The following is a 24,335-nucleotide window of genomic DNA, read 5'->3' as shown; positions in this document are numbered from 1 at the left end:
GGAAATAAAAATAACGATTCTTCTAGCATTAGTCTTGATTTAGATAAGGCTTTTGACTCAGTTAATTGGTCTTACCTACTTAAAACACTTAAAGTGTATAATTTCTCACCTAAGCTAATTGCATTAAGTTCTAAGTTATACAATAACTCTTGTGCTTATGCTAAAATATTTTATTTTCTTTCTAATTCCTTTAAATTGCAAAAAGGCAGAAAACAAGGCCATCTGTTATCACCATTACATTTTTCAATAGCTATAGAATGCTTTGCTAATAGTATTAGATCCACGAAGAACATTAATGGTATCAAAACAAAAGAAGATTTTGAACTAAAGATTCAACTCTTTGCTGATGATGTTTTACTAACAATAGGAAATATAGACAATTCATTAGAACATATAATTAGTTCTCATAATTAAGATTTAACCATAATAAAATAAGTACATCATTAATCAATAAAGCATTTTAAAAAAAATCATGCAAAAAATATTCGAACTTCAACTGGAGTAGCAATCAAATGAAATACATTGGTATAACCATTATGTCTAATATTAAAGAAATGATACCAACGTTCAACAGCTTGTTGATAAAATGTTAAGCTTAGTCACAAATTGCAACAAATTCTTCTTTACCATAGAAGAACGATTAATGCTTATTAAGATGGTAATTCTCCCTAAACTAGTGTTCGTCTTACAATCTTTAGTGCTATCTCCACAAAAAAAATTGATGAAAATAAATAATATTCTACTTAATTTTTTGGCATCCTAATAAAATAAGAGTTTTCTTTGACTGGCACAGAAAAGTTTGGGATAATGGTGGAATAGGATTCCCTGACATTCAATTGTGTGCTACATCAAAAACTGTAAAAGTTATAGCATTGTGGATAAATTCATCTTATGATTCAAAATGGAAAAAATTACATCAAGAAATATTATTAGTAAATAATAAATATATCACAACCAGTCATAAACAAATAGTACCTAATATTTTTAATTGGTTATTAAAAGATTTTTGAGTAAATGGTATTGCACCCTCTTCTCAAATTCCCTATTTAAATAACATAATTTCCTCTTTCCAAAAGTTTGCATATTCTAACCATTGAAATATAGTTTAATATTTTCTATGTTTCCAATGTCATATACAAATGACTGATTAGAAACTCATAAATTCAACAAAATGCTAATATTGAAACCACAAAGTAATTTAATTTATTGTCATCAATTCTTAAATGGTTCTAATATATACTGTTCAAAATGTAAGGTCCAAATACAGTCAAGATTCTGAGAATTGGTTAATTTTACAAATATTTAGAGGCTCTGAACACAGAGGTAAATAAGATATTTAACCTAGATAAGAAATTGTCCCTAAATTATTGGGATTTTTAATAAATATCAACAATAATAATACAATGAAAAATAAAACATATTTGCCAGAGATTTATAAAATTCTTAAGTTAGATTTCACATATTTAGAAATTCCTATTGGAACTACTCCTCCGAAATCAATAATGAAGACTTCTCTTAAGAATATAAGAAATTAATATTAAAATCTACAGATAAAACTACTTCATTATATTGGAAAATTTTTCACTTGGAAATTTTTACATTGAGCTTTTTTCACTCCTAACAAAATTACAATTATGTATACATCAAATAGAATTAAATGCTGGAGGTGTGCTTCTGAAATAATATCTGATTGGACAGATATAATATATGAATGGGAAGTTATTTCCCCTTGTTGGGAAGAAATTAATGACATTTTCAATCTGTATGGTCAATGCAATATTTCTAAATCTTTAGTTTTATTTAATACTCTGATTCCTGAGATAATTCAAAACACCCAAGTACCTCTTCTTTCTTCTATTCTTGCCATAGCCAGAAAAGTATTTACTAAAACTTGGAAAAGCAAAGTTGTCCCCCCTCTACTGTTGAATTTAATAGTATGGCAAAATTGTTTGCAGTAGTCAATTGCATACTATACAAAGATGAAAACTTCTAATATTACACATTCATATAAATCTTGGCTTAAACTTCAAGACTTGCTTGAAAAATAGTAATTGTTGATGTATAATTTTGATGTACTGATCAGCTGTGAACCTATGTAAATAGTTATTTATTTTATAATTGATTTGTTTATTTATTGTTTTAAAAACTAATAAACATTAAAAAATGGTTTATATTACAGTTCATGTACTTGATTATTTGAAACAAAAACATTGTGTACTGTTTAACATAGTAAGAGGGGCTTATGCTTCCCTTAACCTCTGTTTTGTCCAGTTTTTAAAAGTGTGGCAGGGGCTTAAGGTGTATCAACACCCTATACCGATGGAAAAAATGATAAAGTTAAAAAAGGGTAGGTATGGTAAAACACTGCTGTTGTTCACTATTACATGACTTAGTTTTCTCAAGGAAGGCATACATGTGCTGATATGATACTATAATTAGTTGCATCTTTCCAGCTACATCCTTGTATTAAAAAAGTATAATTTGAGAGTGTGGTCTTTGAACACTTCTTCCAGAGGTGATTTGTTGTACTGGCTTTTGGCCAATTAAAAAAAAAAAGAAAGAAACAGTATTTTCTTGGCATTTAATCTTGTGAATTTAACTACTATTTTTAAATTAAAATAATAATCCACTTTCAGACTTTCTGTTTTGTTTCTGGTGCTCAGAACTCTATGCATGAGTTCTGGGGAAATACGAGATAGTAAATAGAAGAAAAAAAAAGAAATCTGCTTCCTCCACTCACTATCCTGTTTTTCAAAGTAGTCTGACATTACTCTTACTCCACATGATGACAGAAATTACTCAGAAACATCACTCAACAAGCATCTCAGCAGGCTGCTGTATGAAATGAGGAGGAACTCTTCCTTTTGACCTAGGCTGCTTCAGGTGACCAAGGTAACCTGAGACTGAAAGTGAAAGAACAATTAATATATAGCTAAGAGGCAAGAGCATAGCAGGAAGCTTTAAGTATAGTATTTTTCACTTTTTTAACAAGCACTATACTTGCCACTGCCATAGCATAACGGAAGGTATTTATTTCATTTATTTATGTATGTGCAAGTATGTGTATATGTCTGATTCTATGTCTGTGTGAATGTGTGGATTTTTTTTTGTGTGTGTACATGTTTCTTGTAAAAATTGGGATTTTCTGTCACACCAGTGAGTCACTAATTAATGACAGCCATTTGGCTTTCAGATGTAAGAGTTTTCAGAAAAAGCATGCTAATGCAAAGCCTGCTCATCTAACAACTTTATAGGTATATAAAGACAATAGCTGTCCCTGATTTTCATCCTTTGTCCAGAATTACATTTAGCTTTCCACTTGATTCGTGAGCTAAGATGTTGCAAGGTATTTGGAGAGGAGAGATGCAGTGGGTTGCAATCTGTATTCTGACAGTAGTCAGCTGAGAAGTAAATTCTTGTACAGCACTTATTTATGTGATTCACTTGATCACAATCAAACATCTGGATGCAGTCATAGTCATACAAGTGGTTGTAACTGAGAGTCATGTGTGTGTGTGGATGGCAGGTTTAAAATAAATTACTGTGGCCAGTTGTTATGATTTTCATTTTATTATACTCTGATATCAAAGATGTACAGTCAATACACTGGCTTTAACTGCTGGGTACAGGGACTGTGAGAACAGTCATTATTTTGGCTTTGCAGAAGTAGTGAACATTTGTTTAAAGGCAGCAGGAATACTTTACTTTGGCTATTTTAACACAATAAAAATACCTTCTGTTAACTGTAATCTATCTATATATCTATTTGTCCAAAGTAATTGGCAATTATGGGAGTTGTCTGTGATGAAAATAATTGTATATGTTGGTGATGGAGTTGTAGTATATTAAGAAGGAGCAAGCTGGCCATTTTTTTTTTCATTTTCCATCATAGCCAAACATCAATATTGTAGACAATGTGTCTGTCTGTGATGGTCAGGGCAGGATATGCATGACAGCAACAGATCACTGGTACAATGCCACAGAAAATAGCACTGCTGTCTAACAGCACTTAGTTCTCTAGCTGAAGTTTTGGCTGCAATTCTTTCTGTATGAAGTCTGCATGTACTCCATGTCTCTGTCTGGGTTTTATACATGTGCTTTGGTTTTGTCTCCCAGACCCACAGCAGTATAATAAAATAATAAATGCATCTGGCCATTTGCGGTTTTACATTCATCCCAAACTAACACCAAAGGGGTACATAGAAGGTAACAATTTTTTGCAGGAGTATGAAGGAAGGCACAAGTCCAAGGTATTCACATATATGTTTGTGTATGTGTATGTGTGTGTGTCTGTGTGTGTGTCTGTGTGTTTGAGTGTGCACGTGTGCGTGAGTGTGTGTGTGTGTGCGTGTGTGTGTGTGTGTGTGTGTGTGTGTGTGTGTGTGTGTGTGTGTGTGTGTGTGTGTGTGTATATGTATATATATATATATATATAGAGAGAGAGAGAGAGAGAGAGAGATCTTTATATCCTTGCAAGCATTTGTCTTCAAAGAAAGTTTATTGGGAAACTACTATTTTGTTAAATTTTGAACATTACATTCATACAAAAATATTTTTTCCTTGAAAGAAAACATAAGACGGAATTTCTTTCCTTATTCATGATTTTTTTGCAGGCCATCATTGGAGCAAAAGGTTAAAAAGGGTACTTTTCTGTTAACCCCCTACCATGTCTTTGCTCCACTGGCGCTGCTGTGTTTTTATATTATGTAGTCTTGTATGGTGGACTAAGAAATGGTTATTGTTAAAATTAACTAAAATAAGCAAAAGAAGAAGGAATTGTTATGTTTGTAATATTAATAATACATTCAAAGCCATACTGCGTTTTCATGCTGCTGTGTTTTGCATAGAAAGCAGGAATTCTAAAGGTAAAACTGTACGATATCTTTAGTCTTCTTGCGCTGCACTGCCCTGTTTTGATTATATGTAATCAAACATATAGGTCTGAAATATATTTAATGTAAAGTGATGTAGAGGAAGAATTTTTTTTTTTTGTATGTACACGTCTTCGCTCTGCAGGCTGTGCTATGTGTAATCATTCATGTAGGAGTGATATACATATAGGTTTGAGGTGGATGAGCGTAAATTGCAGGTGAAAGGCTTTGTATGCCTGGGATTTGTGTATATATATATATATATATATATATATATATGTATTTTTTTATGTATTGTAGTTTAACTTCATGGAAAACAGTAACAGCAAACAAAATAGTAACGTAAAATAATTAAATATTTATTGTGAAAAAAATACACGAAGAAGGAGTTCTGTTGTATCTGTAAACATTTTTAGCTCATGAAGAACAAACACATTCAATAGGGTAGGCAGTATGTACTATATATTGGAAGGAATCATTCATAACAAGTAATCTAAGTAGGAGTCATGAAAATAGCAATTGAATGTAATATGGATGAAAACATTTCACTTTTACTATGTAAGCAGCGCCACATAAATTCAATTAGATAAGATTCTAAATGTTGGCGAGCAGTCCCTCTACGCCGTTTATTCCGCCACTTTGCAGTACCCTACAAATGCTCCACTTTCTGGGTATGGCAACCTGTATCTGGATCCACAAAATTAGAGGAGTGATTTACAGTCAAATGGTGATATCCAGCCGCTTCCAATTCCTCTGATTGATAGCCTCTCCAACAGTCAGAGAAAATAGTGGTTCCATCTTTTACATTGTCCTGTATGGCTGACAGTAATGTTTTTGCTGATCAATCAGGAACAGCAACAAGGAAGCATTCATTTGTTTCTCAACAAACAGCACCAAAGACCCATTGTGGGGGCAGAACCCGACCTATATTAGCTTTTCTTTGGGTAAATAAACTCTCATCAATCTCAACCACTCTGTCTAGGCCACCAATTTTCACATTCGGACGACTTAACAACGAACTGGCACATACCTCTCTGAGGTAATTATTCCAGTCCACCATTGTATTATGATTCAGTTGTAGCTGTGTTTTGCAGAATTCAACAGATGCCAACTCCAGACACCACAGATAAATGAATCTAACGGCGGTTACAAATGGTATGCAGGATCCATAAAACCAAGTGTTAGTTCGGATACCTTTCTCTTCCCTGCAGGAACGAAGGCTGCATAGTCATTTGGGGTTACAGGTATACTTCATTTTATTAAATGATTATTAGAACACAATCTCTCTTAGTGTAAAATACCTTTATCTTGAAGAAAAGTAATAGTCGCTTCTTCATTTGTGGGCAAATCCCACAATGTAACACCCATGGCAGCCATACTACTTCTTAACATTCTATGACAGAAAACACAATTTCTCATTACTGTTTCTCATGCTTGTCTACTATAAGAAAAAGCGGGAACTTTATGTTTTAAAAACACTTTAAGAAACCCTTTATTGTGTATATGTGAATTATGCTTTAACACTTTGTTCAGCATGTGGTAGGTTTGTAATTTTGGATTTCATGTATTACTGTTATGCCAACACGATTCTGCATATATAATATTTTCTACTGAAAGTGTTTTCTCAAGTTATACATCTACTTCTTAAAATTAATTTTCAGGAAAATAAGAAATGTAGATCAACAAAAAAGAAGTGTAGTGGACTGTAGGAATTGCAAATAAAACATTGAAGCCAATATAACAGCAAAATACAGTATAAATACCACTGTTTCTCCTGGTAGGGGGTTAACGGAAAAGTACCCTAAAAAGTTTCAAGATGCTCCATACAACATCTAGAACCCAATGACTTATTGGGTCAAGCCCCCCCCCCACACACACATAATTTAGTTACTTCTCTCAAACTTATTACAGTGGAGTATTGCCCAGTTAAATTATGTTAAAAGGATGGGGGATCTCAAAAGTTTTTTGTACTTACTTTTCTCACTTGCTTAGAGAAAAACAGCTTTTGTACTCACTTGCCTCACTTATCTAAAGGAAAATAGTTTTTTTATTCAGGCATGTCCAAGGGTCAGCCCCCAGTGTTCTCTTCTGTCTATCTGATGAATCTGGGCATCTTGAGGCAATGTAGAAATTGCCTCATGTACACAGACAACCCTCTCCTCCTACCACCCAACACTACAACCTGTGAGAGATGCACTTATCTAGCAAAACTGGAGGTAAATCTCTCTCCAACCAAGACTGAACTTGACAGTCATGAGGAGAAGGTAAACATTTGCACCACACCACACTCATCACATAGTCTCACTAAATCTACACCACCAAATTCCACACATAGTAACACAAAACATTTGCGGAGGCTCTCAGTAATAATCTGTCTAAGCAACAGAGACATCCAAAGCAGAAACGCAAGCAACCTCCATCCCCCGATACAACCCAAATGACACATAGCCCATAGACTCAGTGTGCCACTCAACCACAGCCAATAAGACAAAACAACGTACCCAACACACTAGCCATAGGTGACTCTATAGTCAAGCACACTGATGTCCCACTCACTAGGCTAAACAAGGAGAAGGTTACTGTCAGCTGCCTGTTGGGTGCCAGGATCCGCCACATAACCCATGCACTCAGGTCACTCCACAACAAGTACAAATATGACTCTGGCATTGTCCATGTTGGTGTGAATGACCTGAGACGTACCTCCCTGGACCACATGAAAAGAGACATGGAAGAGCTCTCCAATCTTGTAGCCCAGGTAGGTATGACACTAGCCCTGAATAGCATTCTGCCATCACCCAGAATGATACTGCAGTACAAGGACAAAATGATTGACTTCAACAATTGGCTAAGCTTCTAGTGTCATTCTAAGGGGATCCAGTATCTGTCTGCTTGGGATGGCATGATCAACAGACCATGATGCTTTGCCACAGATGGCCTGCACCTGTCGCCCCTGGGATTCCGGATACTGGCTAAGGCTCTTGCTGCCCCTATAGTGCCTTTTTAGGCAAGGTTCAAATAACAAATTCACCACCGTCGCAGGAACAGGCAAGCAAAAACTAAGGGTAATGCTACTCAATGCTAGAAGTCTAAATCTCAAAATGCACTCACTCGAGGCACTCCTTAAAATGGAGAACATTGATATCTGTGCAGTGACTGAGACCTGGTTCTAGGCTCCAAAGAGCACCCCAGGCTATAACTCATACCACACTTTTCGGCCATGTAACCTGGACCGAAACACCAAAGGTGGAGGTGTGTCTATATTCATTAAGGATATCCACACCGCCAGGCTAGTTGCTCAGCATAATGCATCCGAGGTTATCCACGTGCAATTAACTCTGGGCAAAACTGCAATCCAAATTGTAGCTTGCAACAGATCCCCCACCATGCCCCAGGATTCCCACTCTTCTTTTCTTGATGTACTGGAAAATATTAGGGTTCAACCAAACACCCTAATAATGGGTGACTTCAACTACCCCACCATTAACTGGGAAAACTACTCGTGTACCAACTCCTTAGCTCAATGTTTTCTGGAATTCATAAACTCCACTGCACTGGATCAAATTATCCACACCCCCACCAGGGGCAACAATATCCTAGACCTAGTCATTACCAACATGAGTGACTGGTGTTCCACACCTGAAGTCAACTCCTCGTTGGTCCGATCCATCCATAAGCTAATCACCCTTGATATCCACATCCCGCCCCGACCCCCCATTAAGGAAACCAGGGTAAAAAAATTTCATGACACCCATGCAGATGGACAATACAGTTACGACTGCTGAATCCTACACAAATGCACTCTATAAGCACTTACATGAGTGCATGGATCATGCTATCCCAAACAGAACCAAGACAATATCGTCCAAAAAAAGGAAGCCAGTCTGGTGGTCACCTGCCATAAACAAACTGTACAAAAGAAGGAAGAAACTGTTGCAAAAGAGAGTACAATCCCATGAGTGGAACAGCTCCCTGGTCAGCCTCAGTAAGAAGCTGAGATCCCTTATAAGATCCTCCAAAGCTAGCTATGAAAACAAAATTGCCACTAATTCTAAGGACAACCAGAAAGCATTCTATAGCTAAGTCAAGAATCTCGATGGCAACACCCAGATCTGCTCTGAGTTACAGCACAACGGCACGAAAATTGCAGAAACAACTGATATTGCCAACATCCTGGCAGATAGGTTCAGTGCTAACTTTACCCCCCACCCCACCCCCTAAAGGGCCCATATCTATACAAGAAGAATGCAGAATACCTGTAATCACAACTACGCAGGTAAAAGCTGCACTCTCTAAAGCCAAAAACACAGCATCCATGGGACCGGACAACATCCCAGGCTGCGTTTTACACGAACTTCAGAACGAACTGGCTCCCCACTTAAGCACCATGTTCAATAATAGCCTCGCATCAGGCTTTGTGCCCACTGAATGGCACACAGCAACAGTTATCCCACTCCACAAAGGGGGAACCACCACTGATCCCGGGAACTATCAACCTATTAGCCTGACGAGCCTGATCTGCAAGCCATGGAATGTATCATCATGGAACTCATAAACAAAGACATTGGTAACTTCCAAACTCTGGATCCCACCCAGTTTCGGTTTGTGAAAGGCAGATCATGCCTCCTAAACCTGATCGACTTCTTTGAGGCAGTCACCAAAGCCGTAGATGAGGGGAGGGTGGTTCACACAGCCTATCTTGACCTCGCCAAGGCTTTCAACACCATCCCCCATTCTGGAATTATAGCTAAACTCACTAAACTAGGTATAAATCCCTACATCACAAGATGGGTTGCCAACTGGCTCACTGACAGAACCCACACTGTAAAAGTTGCAGACTCCAAATCTGACCTCAAAGCAGTGACAAGTGGAGCACCACAGGGTTCCGTCCTGGGACCTCTCCTGTTTGGTATCTACTTCTCTGAAGTACAGGCTAACACAGAAGGCCTCTGGCTAATGAAGTTTGCAGATGACTGCAAACTAGGAGCTATAGTCAAGTCCCCAAATGATGTGGACATCCTACAGAAGGACCTCGCTAAGACAGATGCCTGGTGTCAGAGCCATGGCCTCAAGCTCAATGCCAAAAAGTGCAGTGTCATCCCCTTTGGTAAAAACTCTGTACCCATGAACTACCACATAGGCAGCAATCTACTTAACACCGAATGTGTGATAAGAGACCTTGGGACCCAGGTGGACAGTAGTCTCTCCTTTGATAGTCACATCACCACAGTAGTCAGGAAGTCCTTCTACATGGCATACCTCATCATAAAAGGGTTCTCATCCAGGAAAAAAGAGGTTATTGTTCTTCTCTACTCGACACTCATTAGACCCATTATAGAGTACAATGTCCCTTTTGGAATGTACCTCACAAGACATCTGCAGCAGCTGGAAAGGCCACAGAAGTACCTCACAAAGAGGATTACTGGCCTCTAACAAATGCCCTACACTGACCGTCTCAAAAAACTCCAGCTTTACTCTGTAGCATATCACCTACTCAGAGGTGTTCTCTGCCTAACATATAAAGCTATGTCAAACCCAGAGCTGTTGGACATGCTACACCTAAAGAAATCCCACTCCCTCCGAGCTACATGCTCTAGGGACCTAAACCTTGTCACCACAATAAACAGGACATGCTGGAGGGATAGATTCCTGTCCCAGAGACTTCCCATACTCTGGAACAGGCAACCCATCTATGTCAAGCAAGGTTCTTCATTAGCACTCTTCAAGAAAAATCTTGATGAGTGGATGGGAAATAGGAAATACACCCCGGGGATCACTTCTGTGTCTCTGCTCGACAGTGGCACAGGAAAATAACTTTCTTGGGTGGCCAGGGAACCTTGTTGGCTAGGCTTACGTAGGCACTTGGGCCGATAGCCTAGTACCTACCTATGAACCTAAATGTACAGCAAAGTGTGAAAAAAAATCTATCTGATGTTGTGGCTCAAGGATGAGGGGTAAACAGGAGAAATACATTGTAGAGTTGCAGCGGGAACTCTGTGTGATAAAGGAGCCAATGGAGTCCTTTGTCTAGGGCTCCATTTCACCTAATGTTGACCTTAGTGATTATAGCCGGACAACTAATATGTGTACATAGTCCATAAAGTGTCTTTAATGAGTGGGTATTGAGGCAGTCGGTGGATGAAAGTGAATGACCCCAGATGATGGTCGTTGGCCTACTATAACAGAACCCTTTTCTGTTCTAATTAGCCCCATCCATTCAGTTGCTTCCTGCTACCCCACCACCACCACCTTGGAAGTCACCAGGTGCCACTGAGTTCTTCAAAAAAGTAACTCTCGCTAGTGGTCTGATTTTGTCAAGTTTGGCTTTGTTGATATATGAAAAGTGAGTTTTAAAGGTCTTGGGCATAAATGTGTCGGTTATTACAAAACGCAGTACAGTTCAATTAACAAATTCAAATATCTGACTCATACCTGAAAGTAATTGTTATAGATATGGTAAGCAGTATTTCTCAGTATCTGCATTTTTAGACATGCTGAACAGTTGTTAGCTTCCTCATAATTTAATATACAAGCAAAACAGAAGCAAAAAGAAAAAAGAAACATGCAGTTAGATTACCACGTTTTCAGATACCCAAAGTGGGACATTTGCTTTTTACTGGAGCTATTTTACTACCTTCAACCAGAGTAAAATACGCCGTTTCAAGGTATTGCGGAGTATAAAAGCCTTCAAAACGGTGGCAAAAAAACATCGTTTGAAATAACAGGTACGCGTTAAGCAAGGTGATCGCATACAACCATAAAAATATGTAAACAGGGAAGCTGGCAGCACTCCTACCAAATTTAGCTGGGTCTTTCACATTCTGTCGTAGTGCCCCCTCTGAGATGAAATCGTAAGATCCCGGACCAACGTTGGCTTGTGTGCTTCCCAAAGTAACAGAAAGCATTCTTGCTGCTCTGTCATACATTCTTGCTGTTTACAGTTACAACTGTCAAAGTTCATTTAACGATATATTTAGGATGTGCCTGCAGTGTCTCCGATAACTCAAATTCGGTGCTGTTTTTTTTTTTTATTTTATTATTTTTTTTTTTTTTTGCTTCAAGTTAAAACAGTTGCTATTTCACTCATTCACAACGTAACACGACTTTTTAACTCCCTGCCGCAACTTTCCATTCCCGGTAGAAAAACTAGCAGAACCACCGTATACAGTTGCCATGGCAACAGCATACAGTCCGACGCGCTCTAAAGTTCCGGGTACAAAAATCCACGTGGCGCCCTGCCTGATTGAATCCATTGTACTCCCTATTATTTATGACATTCGTCTGAACTATACTCGGAGGAAACTAAGTGCATGACAAACAAGTTTTAAGTTGCAGTTGATTGATACTTTACCATGCTATTTAAATTTAGTCATCCGATGTGCCAGTTAAACGGTCTAACGTAAGGAAGTTTTAATTACACCGAAGACTCACCATGCATGATAACTATGAAAATCAGAGGAGGTTTGGAAAGATTGGGAAGAGAGACTGGAAAAACAATTTACAAGAGAACAAAGGGAGGACGTGTGTACTGCTCCCATTCAAGTATGCAACAAAGGACTGAAGGTTTAGGATCTTTGCTTGGAATTGCTATTGCTTGTATACACCAAGCAGACTTCAAATAATTTTCCTCAAATAGATAGCAAACTTTGAAGGTGTGATGGGGAATAAAGAGGTAACTAGGAACATGTGTTTTGGGAGTGCAATTATTTGTCAGATTTTAAACATCCCCTAAACAGTACTCTGTCAGAAATATGGGGTGAGCAAATGGCTGTAACTAAGGGAATGATTCTATTGAGCTGGGACACAGGATCTGAATTGCCTAGATGTAGTAAGGCCTTATAACATTTAATTCTGTTGGCTACCAAAAAGCAATTACTAGAAAATGGAAATCAAAGTTTAAACAGACAGTATTTGAAGTATTGAATATCATAAAAGAGATAATAGAACTGGAAGAGGGATCTTTAGGAAAAGGGAGGAACAAATTACATAGAAATAAATGAAAATTGTGAGATCAATACATGCAGAATAATGTTCAGGAGGAGAAGGAGTGAAGTTTAAGGGAAGGCAGGAATTCAGCAATTTATGTAATGTTGGACTGATAATAGTTACAAAGAAGGTAAACATTACGTATATCATATGTAAATGGAAAAATATTAATATGGTTTGTATTTTTTCTGTTAATGTATGTTTGCCTATGTCTTAAGTGTTAATGTAATAAATGTGTTTAAAAAAAAAAATAAATTAGAATGGTTAAAAAATGGATTCAGACTACCAAGTATAAGAAAATACATGTCAGCATAGCTGAAAATAGGAAGCATTTTTAATTTATAGCTGGTAACAGGCAGTCTGAGGCAGAGTCCACTGCTGCTGTCTCACAACACTTGTTTTTTGCAGTTCAGAGAGTGGGTGGAGTGTATTTTGTTCAGAGTTTATATGTCCTCCCTGTGTGTCCACTTAGGTTTTCACCGTGATCTCAGGCTTCTTTACATATCCAAAAACATACCAATGGGAGAACTCAAGATCCTTCAGAATATTGGAGAGAGGCGCACCCAGTCCCCCATCTTGTTTTCTTTCCTCCACTGCTCACTGCCTGCCTTGCACCCTCACAGACTCCCCCATGACCCTGAATAGGATAAAGTAATAAGCAGTATAACGATTAACAGCTAAATGAACTGTATATATGAGCATATTATTATTCATCACAAATACAATTTCACAAAATATAAAATACTGTGTAATTCTATCACTGATGAATAACATCAATAATAAAATCTAAAACTAATGATTTCAAATGTAAACAGTGCATTTACATTTGTGATCATAAAATAAATTATGCCCAAAAACAGGAAAGACTTTGCCCAGTAAGTTAAAAAAACCTCCCTCATTAAACCGAGCAAGCAATTCATGGAACTAATCAAGTCCACCAAAGCCAAATCTGAGATAAAAATAGCATCCCAAGCTAAGGACAGCCATAAAGCTTTCTACAGCTTTGTCCACAACCTTGAAGGCAACACCCACAATGTGCAGAACTATTTGTGAATGGAATCACCTATTTGGAGCCAGAGGTTATAGCAAATCTGCTATCTGATAAATTTAGCTCCAGTTTTACCCCCCCCCCCGCTATCACCACCAGTCACCCCTCAGGAAATACCCCCCCAACATTTCTCCAACAACAGTCACTAGGGAGCAGGTCCTCACTGCATTGTCCAAGGCCAAGAACACTTCTTCAGTAGGCCCTGATAATACCCCAGGATGCCTCCTGAATAGCATCGAATATAATCTGTCTTGTTTAATGCACTGTTAGGAAAATGTATTTAGTAATGTAATGTATAGAGTTAGAGGATTAAGGTTAGCATGCATTAGTAAGGGTGGGGCACTGAGGTAAAGTTCTGATTTGACCAGCTTCCCACACTCAACCCTGATAAAGCTTATAGTGTCTAAATGTACTGCAATATCCTATCATCAACCTTTCAACAACATCATTAAACCTACAGTTAAAGCACAACACACACACACACAAAATAAGTTTTCCTTGCAGCTCCTCCTTGTAGGTTAACTTAGGTCCAAAGTTCACAAACAGCCTGATGCTAGATTTAGGATTCTTAGGTTATAAGATTTAGGAGACGTATTATTAAAACTGCTAACAGCATTATCATGAAATGAAGCTGTGTCTGAGTGAATGCTTACAAATCTTACTATCTGAAAGAGATTTTCTCTGTTAAAAAAAAATTACCATCCCCAAGCAAACCAACAAAGGAGGGGGAGGATGAACAGGCAGAATTGGCTGCTGTTAAGGAGGATGCAGCACAAGGACCAGCTATACTGTCGCCCAGACATTTGAGAAATCTAACTAATGTGCTGTCAGACCCCTAATGGGTGATGTTAAGTTAAGAAGGCAAGTTCCTACAAATACAAGAAGGAAGACTTAGTAATGAAAGAAAGTGAAGGGAAGAAGACAAGATTGAGGACAAGCTACAAAAGGTAGAGGAAAATGTTATGTAAGCTAATTAGAAGTTAGGGGATATGACATGGGAAGTCATAAGGGCCACTGAATTATGTTGAGAGAGAGAGAGGATAGAAAGAGTTATCTGGCAGCAGAATGGAATCCATAAGAAAAAAATATTTGGCAGAAGTCTGTATGATGGACAGGCAGCCGGGTTCACATTTATGGGTCTATTGCAAGGTGAAATTTGTAAATGGAGAGTGGTGAAGTTATATATTGGTGAGAGAAAGGTTGACAGATGGCTCTAAGGTGGCTAAGCAGAAAAGTATAGAATTATTTAGGTAAACATCAAGACAGAGGTGATGCAAGACATATTTTGCAATGTCTTAGTACAAGAATCAGGGACAAAGCCAAAATAATGGAGGGGAGAAAGGTCCAAAAAACGGGGAAAGATTTTAAAAATTGCTCGTGGAAAATTGCTAGAATAACATTTTGCATTAGCATGCATTTTCTAAAGGATATGAAGTTTGAACCTCAAATGTTTAGCATTATTCAGTGACTGCAATTCTCAATGATTTGCCAGAAAACTACAAATTTCATGAAGGACACACCAAACATATAAGGCAAAAATCTGGAAATTTTGTGAAATTCTGGACAGTTGAGAGGTTTGGTGGTTGGTATGAAAGGTCAGGGAAGTTGAGTTATGCAGATACCATAGATAAAAGATGAAGAGGAGGAGGAGGAGTAAGGCATAAATGCAGGCAGTACAGGAAAGATGAGAAAGAGAATGGGGAATACTAATCAAGGTGAGCGTTTGGAGACACATCTGAGATCCACGGCAGGCATTTATGTATGTTTTATTTTCTATACTTTTTTCTCCCAGGTCTGCCAACTATAAGTCTTCTGGTTACCTGACTAGTCTTTTTGTCCCTTATAGATGAAAGCAAGTTACCTTAGGCCATCACAGAGGCAGACATCAGGAGTACCAGTTTGCACTACATCCATTGCTCTGGCATAAAATATATTCTCATCAACAAGATTTTAGACAATTTCTCAGACTGTCTGTGGGAATCCCATTACCAGTTCACCCCTTTTTCACTTGTTCTTTCTACTGCACCCAGGTGTAGTCATCAGTTGCCTTGCTCCAGCATTTGCTTACCTCAGGCTTACAATACTTCACATCTGGCCTTGTTTGGATGATTGCCTGATTCTGCCCACTTGTCTACAAATATTTGGGGGGATTTATTTTCTTTCTTTCTTTCTTTGATTGCTTTTAACACTGCTAGCAAATGACCAAAGGGCTCCCCACATCCATGGCTCAGGTCACAGGTAGATGACACAAAAGAAGCATATTCATCATACAGCAAATTTCAGACATGATTAAGGTTCATAAATTAGAAGCCACGGTGGTACAGTGGTAGTGTTGTTGCCTCACAGCAAGAGGTTTTCCTGGTCAATTCTCGGCTGGAGTGCCTTCTGTGTGGAGTCTGCATGTCCGCCCCACGGTCGAGTGGCCTCCGAAAGACATGCGTGAATGGGCGTGCCTTCGCTGAAGATTGGGCGTTGGGCTGGCAACTCGGCACCATAAAAATTTACTGCCAATCATTAGTGGATCGGAGTTCCGCTGTGGCAACCCCTAACCGGGAAAGGCCGAAAAGACAAACAATATTAAGGTTCATAAATTCATAGGTTGTGTTCCTATGTATCATGGGCATTTATTGCGGGAGAGGTATGCTAGGAAGCTCCTAGAGATTATGGGATGGAGGGGATTGTTAGTTTGGGCATTATTGTCTGCATCTGTCTATCAGAGACATGGGGGCCAGACCTGGGGTAAATTTCAGATTTCACCCCATTGTTCAAGGTTACCCTTAAATAAGATTAGGGATAGACTCTGCTTCACATGGATGGGGACCCTGTTCCAAAGCATACGGATCCCCTGAGACACATATCTGTTTCACCAACATGTCTTATTTATGTCACAAAAAAATTAAATTCTTGGATCTAGTGGTTCTGATGCTGTTCATTTTGCAGATGTATAAAAGGTCCATCAGAGCTGGATCCAAGGATACCTTATAAACCAGACATAGATCTCTCTCAGTAACATGTAGCAGACAGATTGTAGAGAGAGGACTTTAAGGTGCTCCATATAGGACAATTTGTTTATACCCTGGATTTTCCTGGTATGGCGCCTTTTTGGGTGTTCCACCTATTGCATATATCTGATCAACAGTTAGAAAGCCCACAAAGGTTCCTTATCAGAACAATCCAGGTCACATATAAAAATATAATTAAAACAAGGAGAGACTCCAGAAGACTTACAAATGCATTTATAAGATATAGTGCAATCCATATTAAATTTAAGCTATGTAAATACTTTCAGAATGTATGCTAGAATTTTAAATAAAACACATCAGGCTTTTAAATAATCTGCAACAATTCAAATCCACCCTAAAATATCACCTGGCAACTAATAAATTATGCAACTGTACCACATCACTGTATCTTGAAAACACATATTTCCTTAATCTGATATGCTTTTTAAAATAATGTGTGTTGACCATTTGTTTTAAAATACTTTGAAAAATAATAATACTAACCAGTGAGGCTGCCACGACTAAAATACACTTTAATAAAATAAAACAGAGGATAAGCACTTTCGTATAACATATGCTTCATCAGATCCATATAAAAAATTTAAAACAGCACATCTTAAAATCATTTAGATAACCAATCATAAAAACAAATATGTAGACCATCCAATCAGGTCACCAATTCAATTTACTCCCTTTAAGGGCTAGTTTCAAACATATATTAGCATTAATACCTGGAAATTTATCAGCCTATAATCTTAACATCCATTGTAATTCATCCTGTTCTAAATGATTGCTAAGATCACCTCCCCTGATGCTATCATTCACACACTTTAATACGTTAAAAGTAAACTTATGACCAGTTGCCTCACTAATATGTTTAGCTAAGGCATTTTTTTAAATTATTAATTTTAATATCATACAAGTGCCTAGTTATGCTATCTTTAAGCCTCTTAACTGCTTTCCCCACATAAAAACAGAAACTAAAATCACGTGTAACTAAATAAACCACATGTGCTGTGAAACAATCTGCATAATGTTTAGGTTTAAAGGTAAAATTCAAATAAGGATGCTGAAAGGTCTGTTGTTTGGAAATGGCACAACAAACTTTATAAACCCGACATAGATAGGTGCCTGGTCTGTATACCCTAGATAGCCCTTGTGATCTATGATTGCATAATACATCTTTAATATTGCTGCAATTCTTAAATGTAAAACTGGGAGTACATCCAACAATGTCAGCCGTTTGTTTGTCAGTGGTCAATGACTGCCAGTTGTTACCAATAATGTCACATATTATGTTCACATCATATATGTACTTAGTAATAAACCTCATCTTACTGCAATGTGAAGCTTCCTGATTATTGCTTCTCTGATGTGGATTGGTACCTGTATGCCTCTTTCTTACTATGTCCCCTCAAATCCTATCCATACAACCGCTATCATAACCTCCATCTATAAATTGCCTGGATAATGTGTCCATCACACTAAGGAAATCCTCTTCCTTAGTACACAACTTGGAGACTTTAGTAAACTGTCTTCTAACAATATTAGGAAAAAAATGTGTCTCAGGTGTATGCTGCCATAATTAAGCAGCCCATTCCTCCAGCATTCCTTACATTACAATGTGGTACAAATATGCCCTGAGAGAACCTTGTTAAGCTGCACATCCAGGAAATCAATCTTATAATTAGAGACATTCAGAGTGAATCTAAAAAAATCTGTAGTAGATTCTAAAAATGTGACAAACTGACGTAATAATGAGTCTCCTCATGACCACAAAAGAAAGACATCATCCACAAAATGTGGATAAAACATGACGTATTGTGAATAAATACAGTTGTTAAAAACATGAGTCTGCTCCCAGTTATACAAAACAAGATTAGTATAAGAGTTTGCACACGGGGTGCCCATAGCGACACCTCACTTCTGTAGATAAAGATCTCTTTCAAAGACAAAAACATTATTCTCCAGGACTAGCTCTAACAAGACACATATCAACTTCACAATATCAACATTTTAATCACTTATCATAGTTAAAATGCTCCTAACAGCATCTATCTCATAATCATTAGGGGTGGAGGTAAAGAGGTTCTCAACATCCAAAGTCACTAATAAACATTCCAAAAAATTGTTAAAATTCCTAATAAAATAATTCAATTCAGTTAAAAAATGATCATCCACAAGGGAGAAAATGTATCCCGTAAACAAGTTTACTTTAATTTAACTTCTATATTATTCCACTTCACAAGGGAGGTAACTCCATCGAACCTACCAATTACCAACCAATAGCCATCCTTTCCCCTCTCTCAAAAATTCACAAGAAATGCATTCATAGGCAACTTATATCCTATTTACTTCATGAAAACCACATTACCCCCTCTCAGCATGGATTTAGACCTCACCACAGCACATCCACAGGCCTGCTATCTTTTACCCAGACTGTAACAGAAGCAAGGGACAACAATAAACTTGTATCATGTGTGTTCCTTCACCTCTCCAAAGCTTTAGACGCTGTCTACACCCTAAACTCCTCTCTAAACTATCCGAACTTAACTGTTCCACTTTCACTATCCTCTGGTTCTCCAGCTATCTCAACAACTGACATCAGTCTGTTAAATGGCATATGTCCTACTCACCCTTCTTACTTATCCAAACTGTTGTCCCCCAAGGATCCATCCTTGGCCCCCTTCTCTTTAATATTTTCACTAACAATCATTACTCTGTCTGTACCTCATCTTCACTAATCCAATATGTGGATGATTCTACCCTTATCACCCTCTCTGACAACCCCACTGACCTACACTCTCTCACACAGACTTCCTTTAGTATCATCGAACACTGGCTAACTGACAACTAACTAATCCTTAACCCAAAGAAAACCAAACTCCTCCTTTTCCTCCCAAAATCTTTATCCCATCTTAAAACATCTTTCATTCTCTCTTCTCTTGACAACACCACTATCTATGCAGACTCTGCTATAAGCCTTCTAGGAATCACTGTTGATGACTAACTGAAATTTGACCATCACATCCTACAGTCCATCAAAAAAGCCAATCAAAAACTAGGTTTGCTGTATAGACACAAACAATGCTTAACTAACACTGCTAGGACCTCACTTGCACAAGCCTATCTTCTCCCCTGCCTACTCTGCTGTTCCCCTATATTCACACACATCCAAGCAACTCTCCTAACCAAACTAGAACAAACATACAACCGGATAGCCAGGTCTGCCTGTAATTTCCCGTACAAATCCCACCACTGCCTCGCACTAAAAAAACTTCAGTGGCTCGAGTTCCCACAACTACTCCAACTTTCACAACTACAAATTGCACATTCTCTTTTCTACAAACCTGAAAATTGCCCATCCCTGTCCACCCTCCTATCCCTCTAAAACCTGTACGATCTCTCCATAGCACTGACCAAGCACTACTGAGCACATACAAGTCCAACAAAACTATAGGCAGGTTACTTTATAAATGCTCCATATCTCAAACCTGGAACAAACTCCTATCTAACATACGACATAGCCAATCTTCGCTCCTGTTCAAAAAAGAACTGAAAAAATACATAGCCAAATCTCCCTCCTGCCACTGTCACCTCCACACCTAATCTGCCACTACCACACCAGAACTATTCCCTTCAAATATTATATATACTTACAATCCTGTGACTCCATAGCTACACCACTGTGCATTCTTAAAAAGTAAACTTTCCTCCCAATTTTGCCCCCCTATTTTACTTCTTATTTCCCTGGTCACCCCACTCTTTCCTCCTCATTTCCATCTCTCCACTCTATCATTACCACGTCTCCTTCCACCCCACCCACTATAACTGACACAACTGCCACTCTTTGCTATTCTATGTCTCTTCAATTAGTCTTCCTTTATCATTCTGTTGTTGTACATGCACAAAATGCATATTTTTAATGATTTCTATAAGACATTAATGTTAACCACATGTCTCTTTATCTTCCCTTTTTAATATTCCTAAACTTGCAATGTAACATGGTATGGTTATGATATATGTATATTATTTTTTGGCATCATCTTTTTTATTATGTGTTTGTGGGGCTTTGTCAATACTTTAATGATTATCTACAAGGCATTAATGTTGTTATTTATGTGTCTTTTTATCTTGCCCTTTTTATGTTTTTAAACGTACAATGTAACTTGGTTTTGTTATAATATATGTATATTATTTTTCGGCATAATCTTTTTTAACATGTGTTTGTGGAGCTTTTCTCCTCGGGTCTCCATTGAAAATTGGCCCCCAGCTCAGTGGACTAACCCAGTTAACAAAGGACAAATAAATAATAAATAAATAATGATTATTGTGCAAGGAACACAATTTTCATTTTAGCCACATTTTCCACCTATTGATCTTGTTCCATTTCATTATCAGGATCGTTACTCTGTTCTTGTCTACCTGTCAAGCAATGGTTAAGCTGTTCGTTTACTGATTTATAAACTAAAACAATTATTTTCTTTTTACAATCTAAACCATATTTAGCCATATCACTGCTAGTATAGAATTGCAATATGTCTGGATTTTCTTATTTAACTCCCCAAATCAAAAATATTTTTAAATAGATTGTATTTAATTTGTATAATTTTGTTTGAAGAAAAATATTCTGGCAAATTTTCCCCTTTAACTATAGAAAAAAATATTGCTAACTAAAGAAAATAAGACGTGGTCTGATTTGAAACCCAAGGCACCGTTTGTGAGCATATAAAAGCAACAGCCTTCTTACCTATAGGGTAGCACTAGGTATTTCATAAAGCATCACACCCAAGATCCCACTGAGGATGGCTGATGACCTGCTGATTTTTTTAAATACTAAAAATACAAGTGTTTTTATGCTGAAATATGAGTAAGTTCAAAAACATATCCACTACTATACAACATTCAGACAAGGAACTGCACTCCCTTCAGCCTTTCAGTTCTGATTAGTCAACTTACAGGCTATCCCATGGGACCCACATCTCCAGAAAAACTTTTGAAAAATGCATTTTATCAGATTAATCCTACTGAAGGAAGGGCATGAATCCAGGTTAATAAAAATTCAGAGGAAGTTGATACATCTTTAACAAACTTTTGACCCATGACAGTTCAGTTTTGTAAAGGACATATCCTGCCTATTTAATTTGGTTGACTTGTTCAAGAGAGTCATTGAAGCAACAGATGAGATAAGAATTTCTGTACACACCGCATACTTAGACATCTTAAAGGTATGTGACACATCCAACACTCAGGTATAATTGATAAACTCACCCATTTAAATCTAAATCCACATGTAACTAGCTCTCAAACAGAACCCAGTAAATTAGGATGGGTGGACCTACCTCCTCAAAATACCTGTCACAAGTGGTGTACCTAAGATTTTGGTCCTTGGGCAACTCCTTTTTGGCATTTACTTATTGGAAGTCAAAACTATTGTTAAGGCCTATAGCTGACCAAGTTTACAGATGACTGTAAACTTGGCACCATCATAAACTCTCCAGAAGATATCAATATCCAATTTTCAAACAAATAGGTGGTGTTAAAATCATGACCTAAAACCAAATGCCAAAAACTGTATAATATTTTCCTTCAGGAAGCATGATGACCCCTTCAACTGTAGCATTGACAACACAACCCCAAAAGATGAATTGGTAAGAAGTGACTTGGGAACTCATATAGACAATGGGCTATCATTTGTTCACCACATGGCTACTGCTGTAAGAAAATCCTCCAACACATAGCTTATCAGTAATACTATGGCATCTAGATCTAGGGAAGTGATCATCCTGATGTATACTGCACTCATTAGGTCAATCATTGAGTATAATGCCCCCTTCAGTAGGTACTTGTCCAAACACCTGACAAAACTTGAACAACCACAACTCTTTCTCACCAAGAAAATTAAGGGCCTAGATCATAAGAGCTACACTGACCATTTCAATCAATTTCAGCCCAATCAATCTTCTTGGTGTCTTACAGGCTACTGAAGTGTGACATCTGCCTCACTTGTAGAATGTCTTCTAGCCCTGTCCTTTCAGAAATACTTCACATCTACAAGTCCAGTGGTGGCAGAAACACTCAGTCAAGAGATTTTAATCTCTTCTGCAACTTAAATAGAACATGTTATAAGGATACATATGTTTTACAGAGAATATCACTTCTCTAGAATTGTCTTTACCACATAAAGCTAAGTATTCAAGTACAGCATGGATGAATACATACATGCAAATGTTTCAGGCACAGCCAATAATGTCCTTCTAGCCTGCCAATATACCAAAAAGTCATACCCATAATAAATGTCCAAATTGTTCTTAAACATCTAAACTACTGCTTGATTTAATATAATTTGTTAGTCTATTCTATGCATCAGCTACTCTCACAGAGCACCAATTCATACATGTCTCATTCCTGTATAATCTCCTACATAGGTTGTTTGGTGATTCTCTAATATTGTTTGATAACCCAAAACATTCCCAGAGGTAGATGTCTCTAAGTGCTCCTGAATATACCTGAATAAGGTCTCCTCTTTAATATATGAACGAGATACTGTACAACTTCAGATATTTCAATCTTTCATTATTAACTTAAATTTTCACAACCACGGATGCCCTTGGTATATTTCTGCTGACTCTTTCCAATTTATTCATGATTGCTTTCTTATAAAGTTACCAAATTATTATTAGTCCAAACTTTAGTTTGGGTCTAATATAACTCACAAATAGTGATTTCATAATTTCTGATTTCCTAAACTTTAAAAATATTTTTATACAGCCTATAGTTTTTTTTAATCATCATTAACCAATTAGCTGATATGATCAGGAAAACTCCAAACTCAATCTAGCCATATATCTAGGTCTTTAAATTAATAAACAGTTTCAATCACTGTGTGCTGTACTAAATACTCACCATATAAGCTATATCTCCCAAGTCTGTTATGCTTATTTTTTGATGAATTTGTCAGCATATGATTCTCCTGTATGCTCTGTTTAGTTAAGTTACTTTGCAGACATGTGCTATCTGTAACAGATGTAACCCGTTACCCATTTTCAAGTCATATACCAATATCTCAGATGAAAAAGATAAATCTGAAAAATATGACCCAAACAAGCATGGGCCTAAGACATAGCCCTATGGGAAACACTGATTGTAACATAGACTTTCACCTGTTCAATTGCTGTATAATACTTGTCATGTCCTATTTGTAATGCAACTATCCATCTTATTAAGATTACAGCAATATCTAACTTTAATTTATTGAGCAGCATTTTGTGTATGATTCCATCAAAGCCTGAAGTTAAGTCTGTATAAATTACATCACATCACTTTTTTCATTTATAGCTGTTATATAAATATAAATATAGAACATTGTGTTACATTGTGTTACACATGGTTATAGATCTATTCTAAACATGTGTGGGATGATATATGGTT

The 24,335-nt window shown here is 37.4% G+C and overlaps 1 protein-coding gene across 1 annotated transcript in view; it reads right to left on the bottom strand.

Annotated features, from left to right (window-relative positions):
- The window catches only part of STPG2 (sperm tail PG-rich repeat containing 2), a 3,054,419-nt gene extending 3,042,348 nt beyond the window's left edge, over positions 1-12,071 (bottom strand). The window contains exon 1 of the mRNA XM_044066272.1: positions 11,665-12,071. Within this exon, the coding sequence (XP_043922207.1) occupies positions 11,665-11,794 (130 nt within the window). The 5' untranslated portion in view covers positions 11,795-12,071. The remainder of the gene's footprint in view (positions 1-11,664) is intronic.
- Positions 12,072-24,335: the final 12,264 nt, after the last annotated feature.

Source organism: Protopterus annectens, chromosome 3.part1 (assembly GCF_019279795.1).
Source record: "Protopterus annectens isolate FY-2018-M chromosome 3.part1, PAN1.0, whole genome shotgun sequence".
Lineage (NCBI taxonomy): Eukaryota > Metazoa > Chordata > Ceratodontiformes > Protopteridae > Protopterus > Protopterus annectens.
This window is presented reverse-complemented; position numbering and strand designations above follow the sequence as displayed.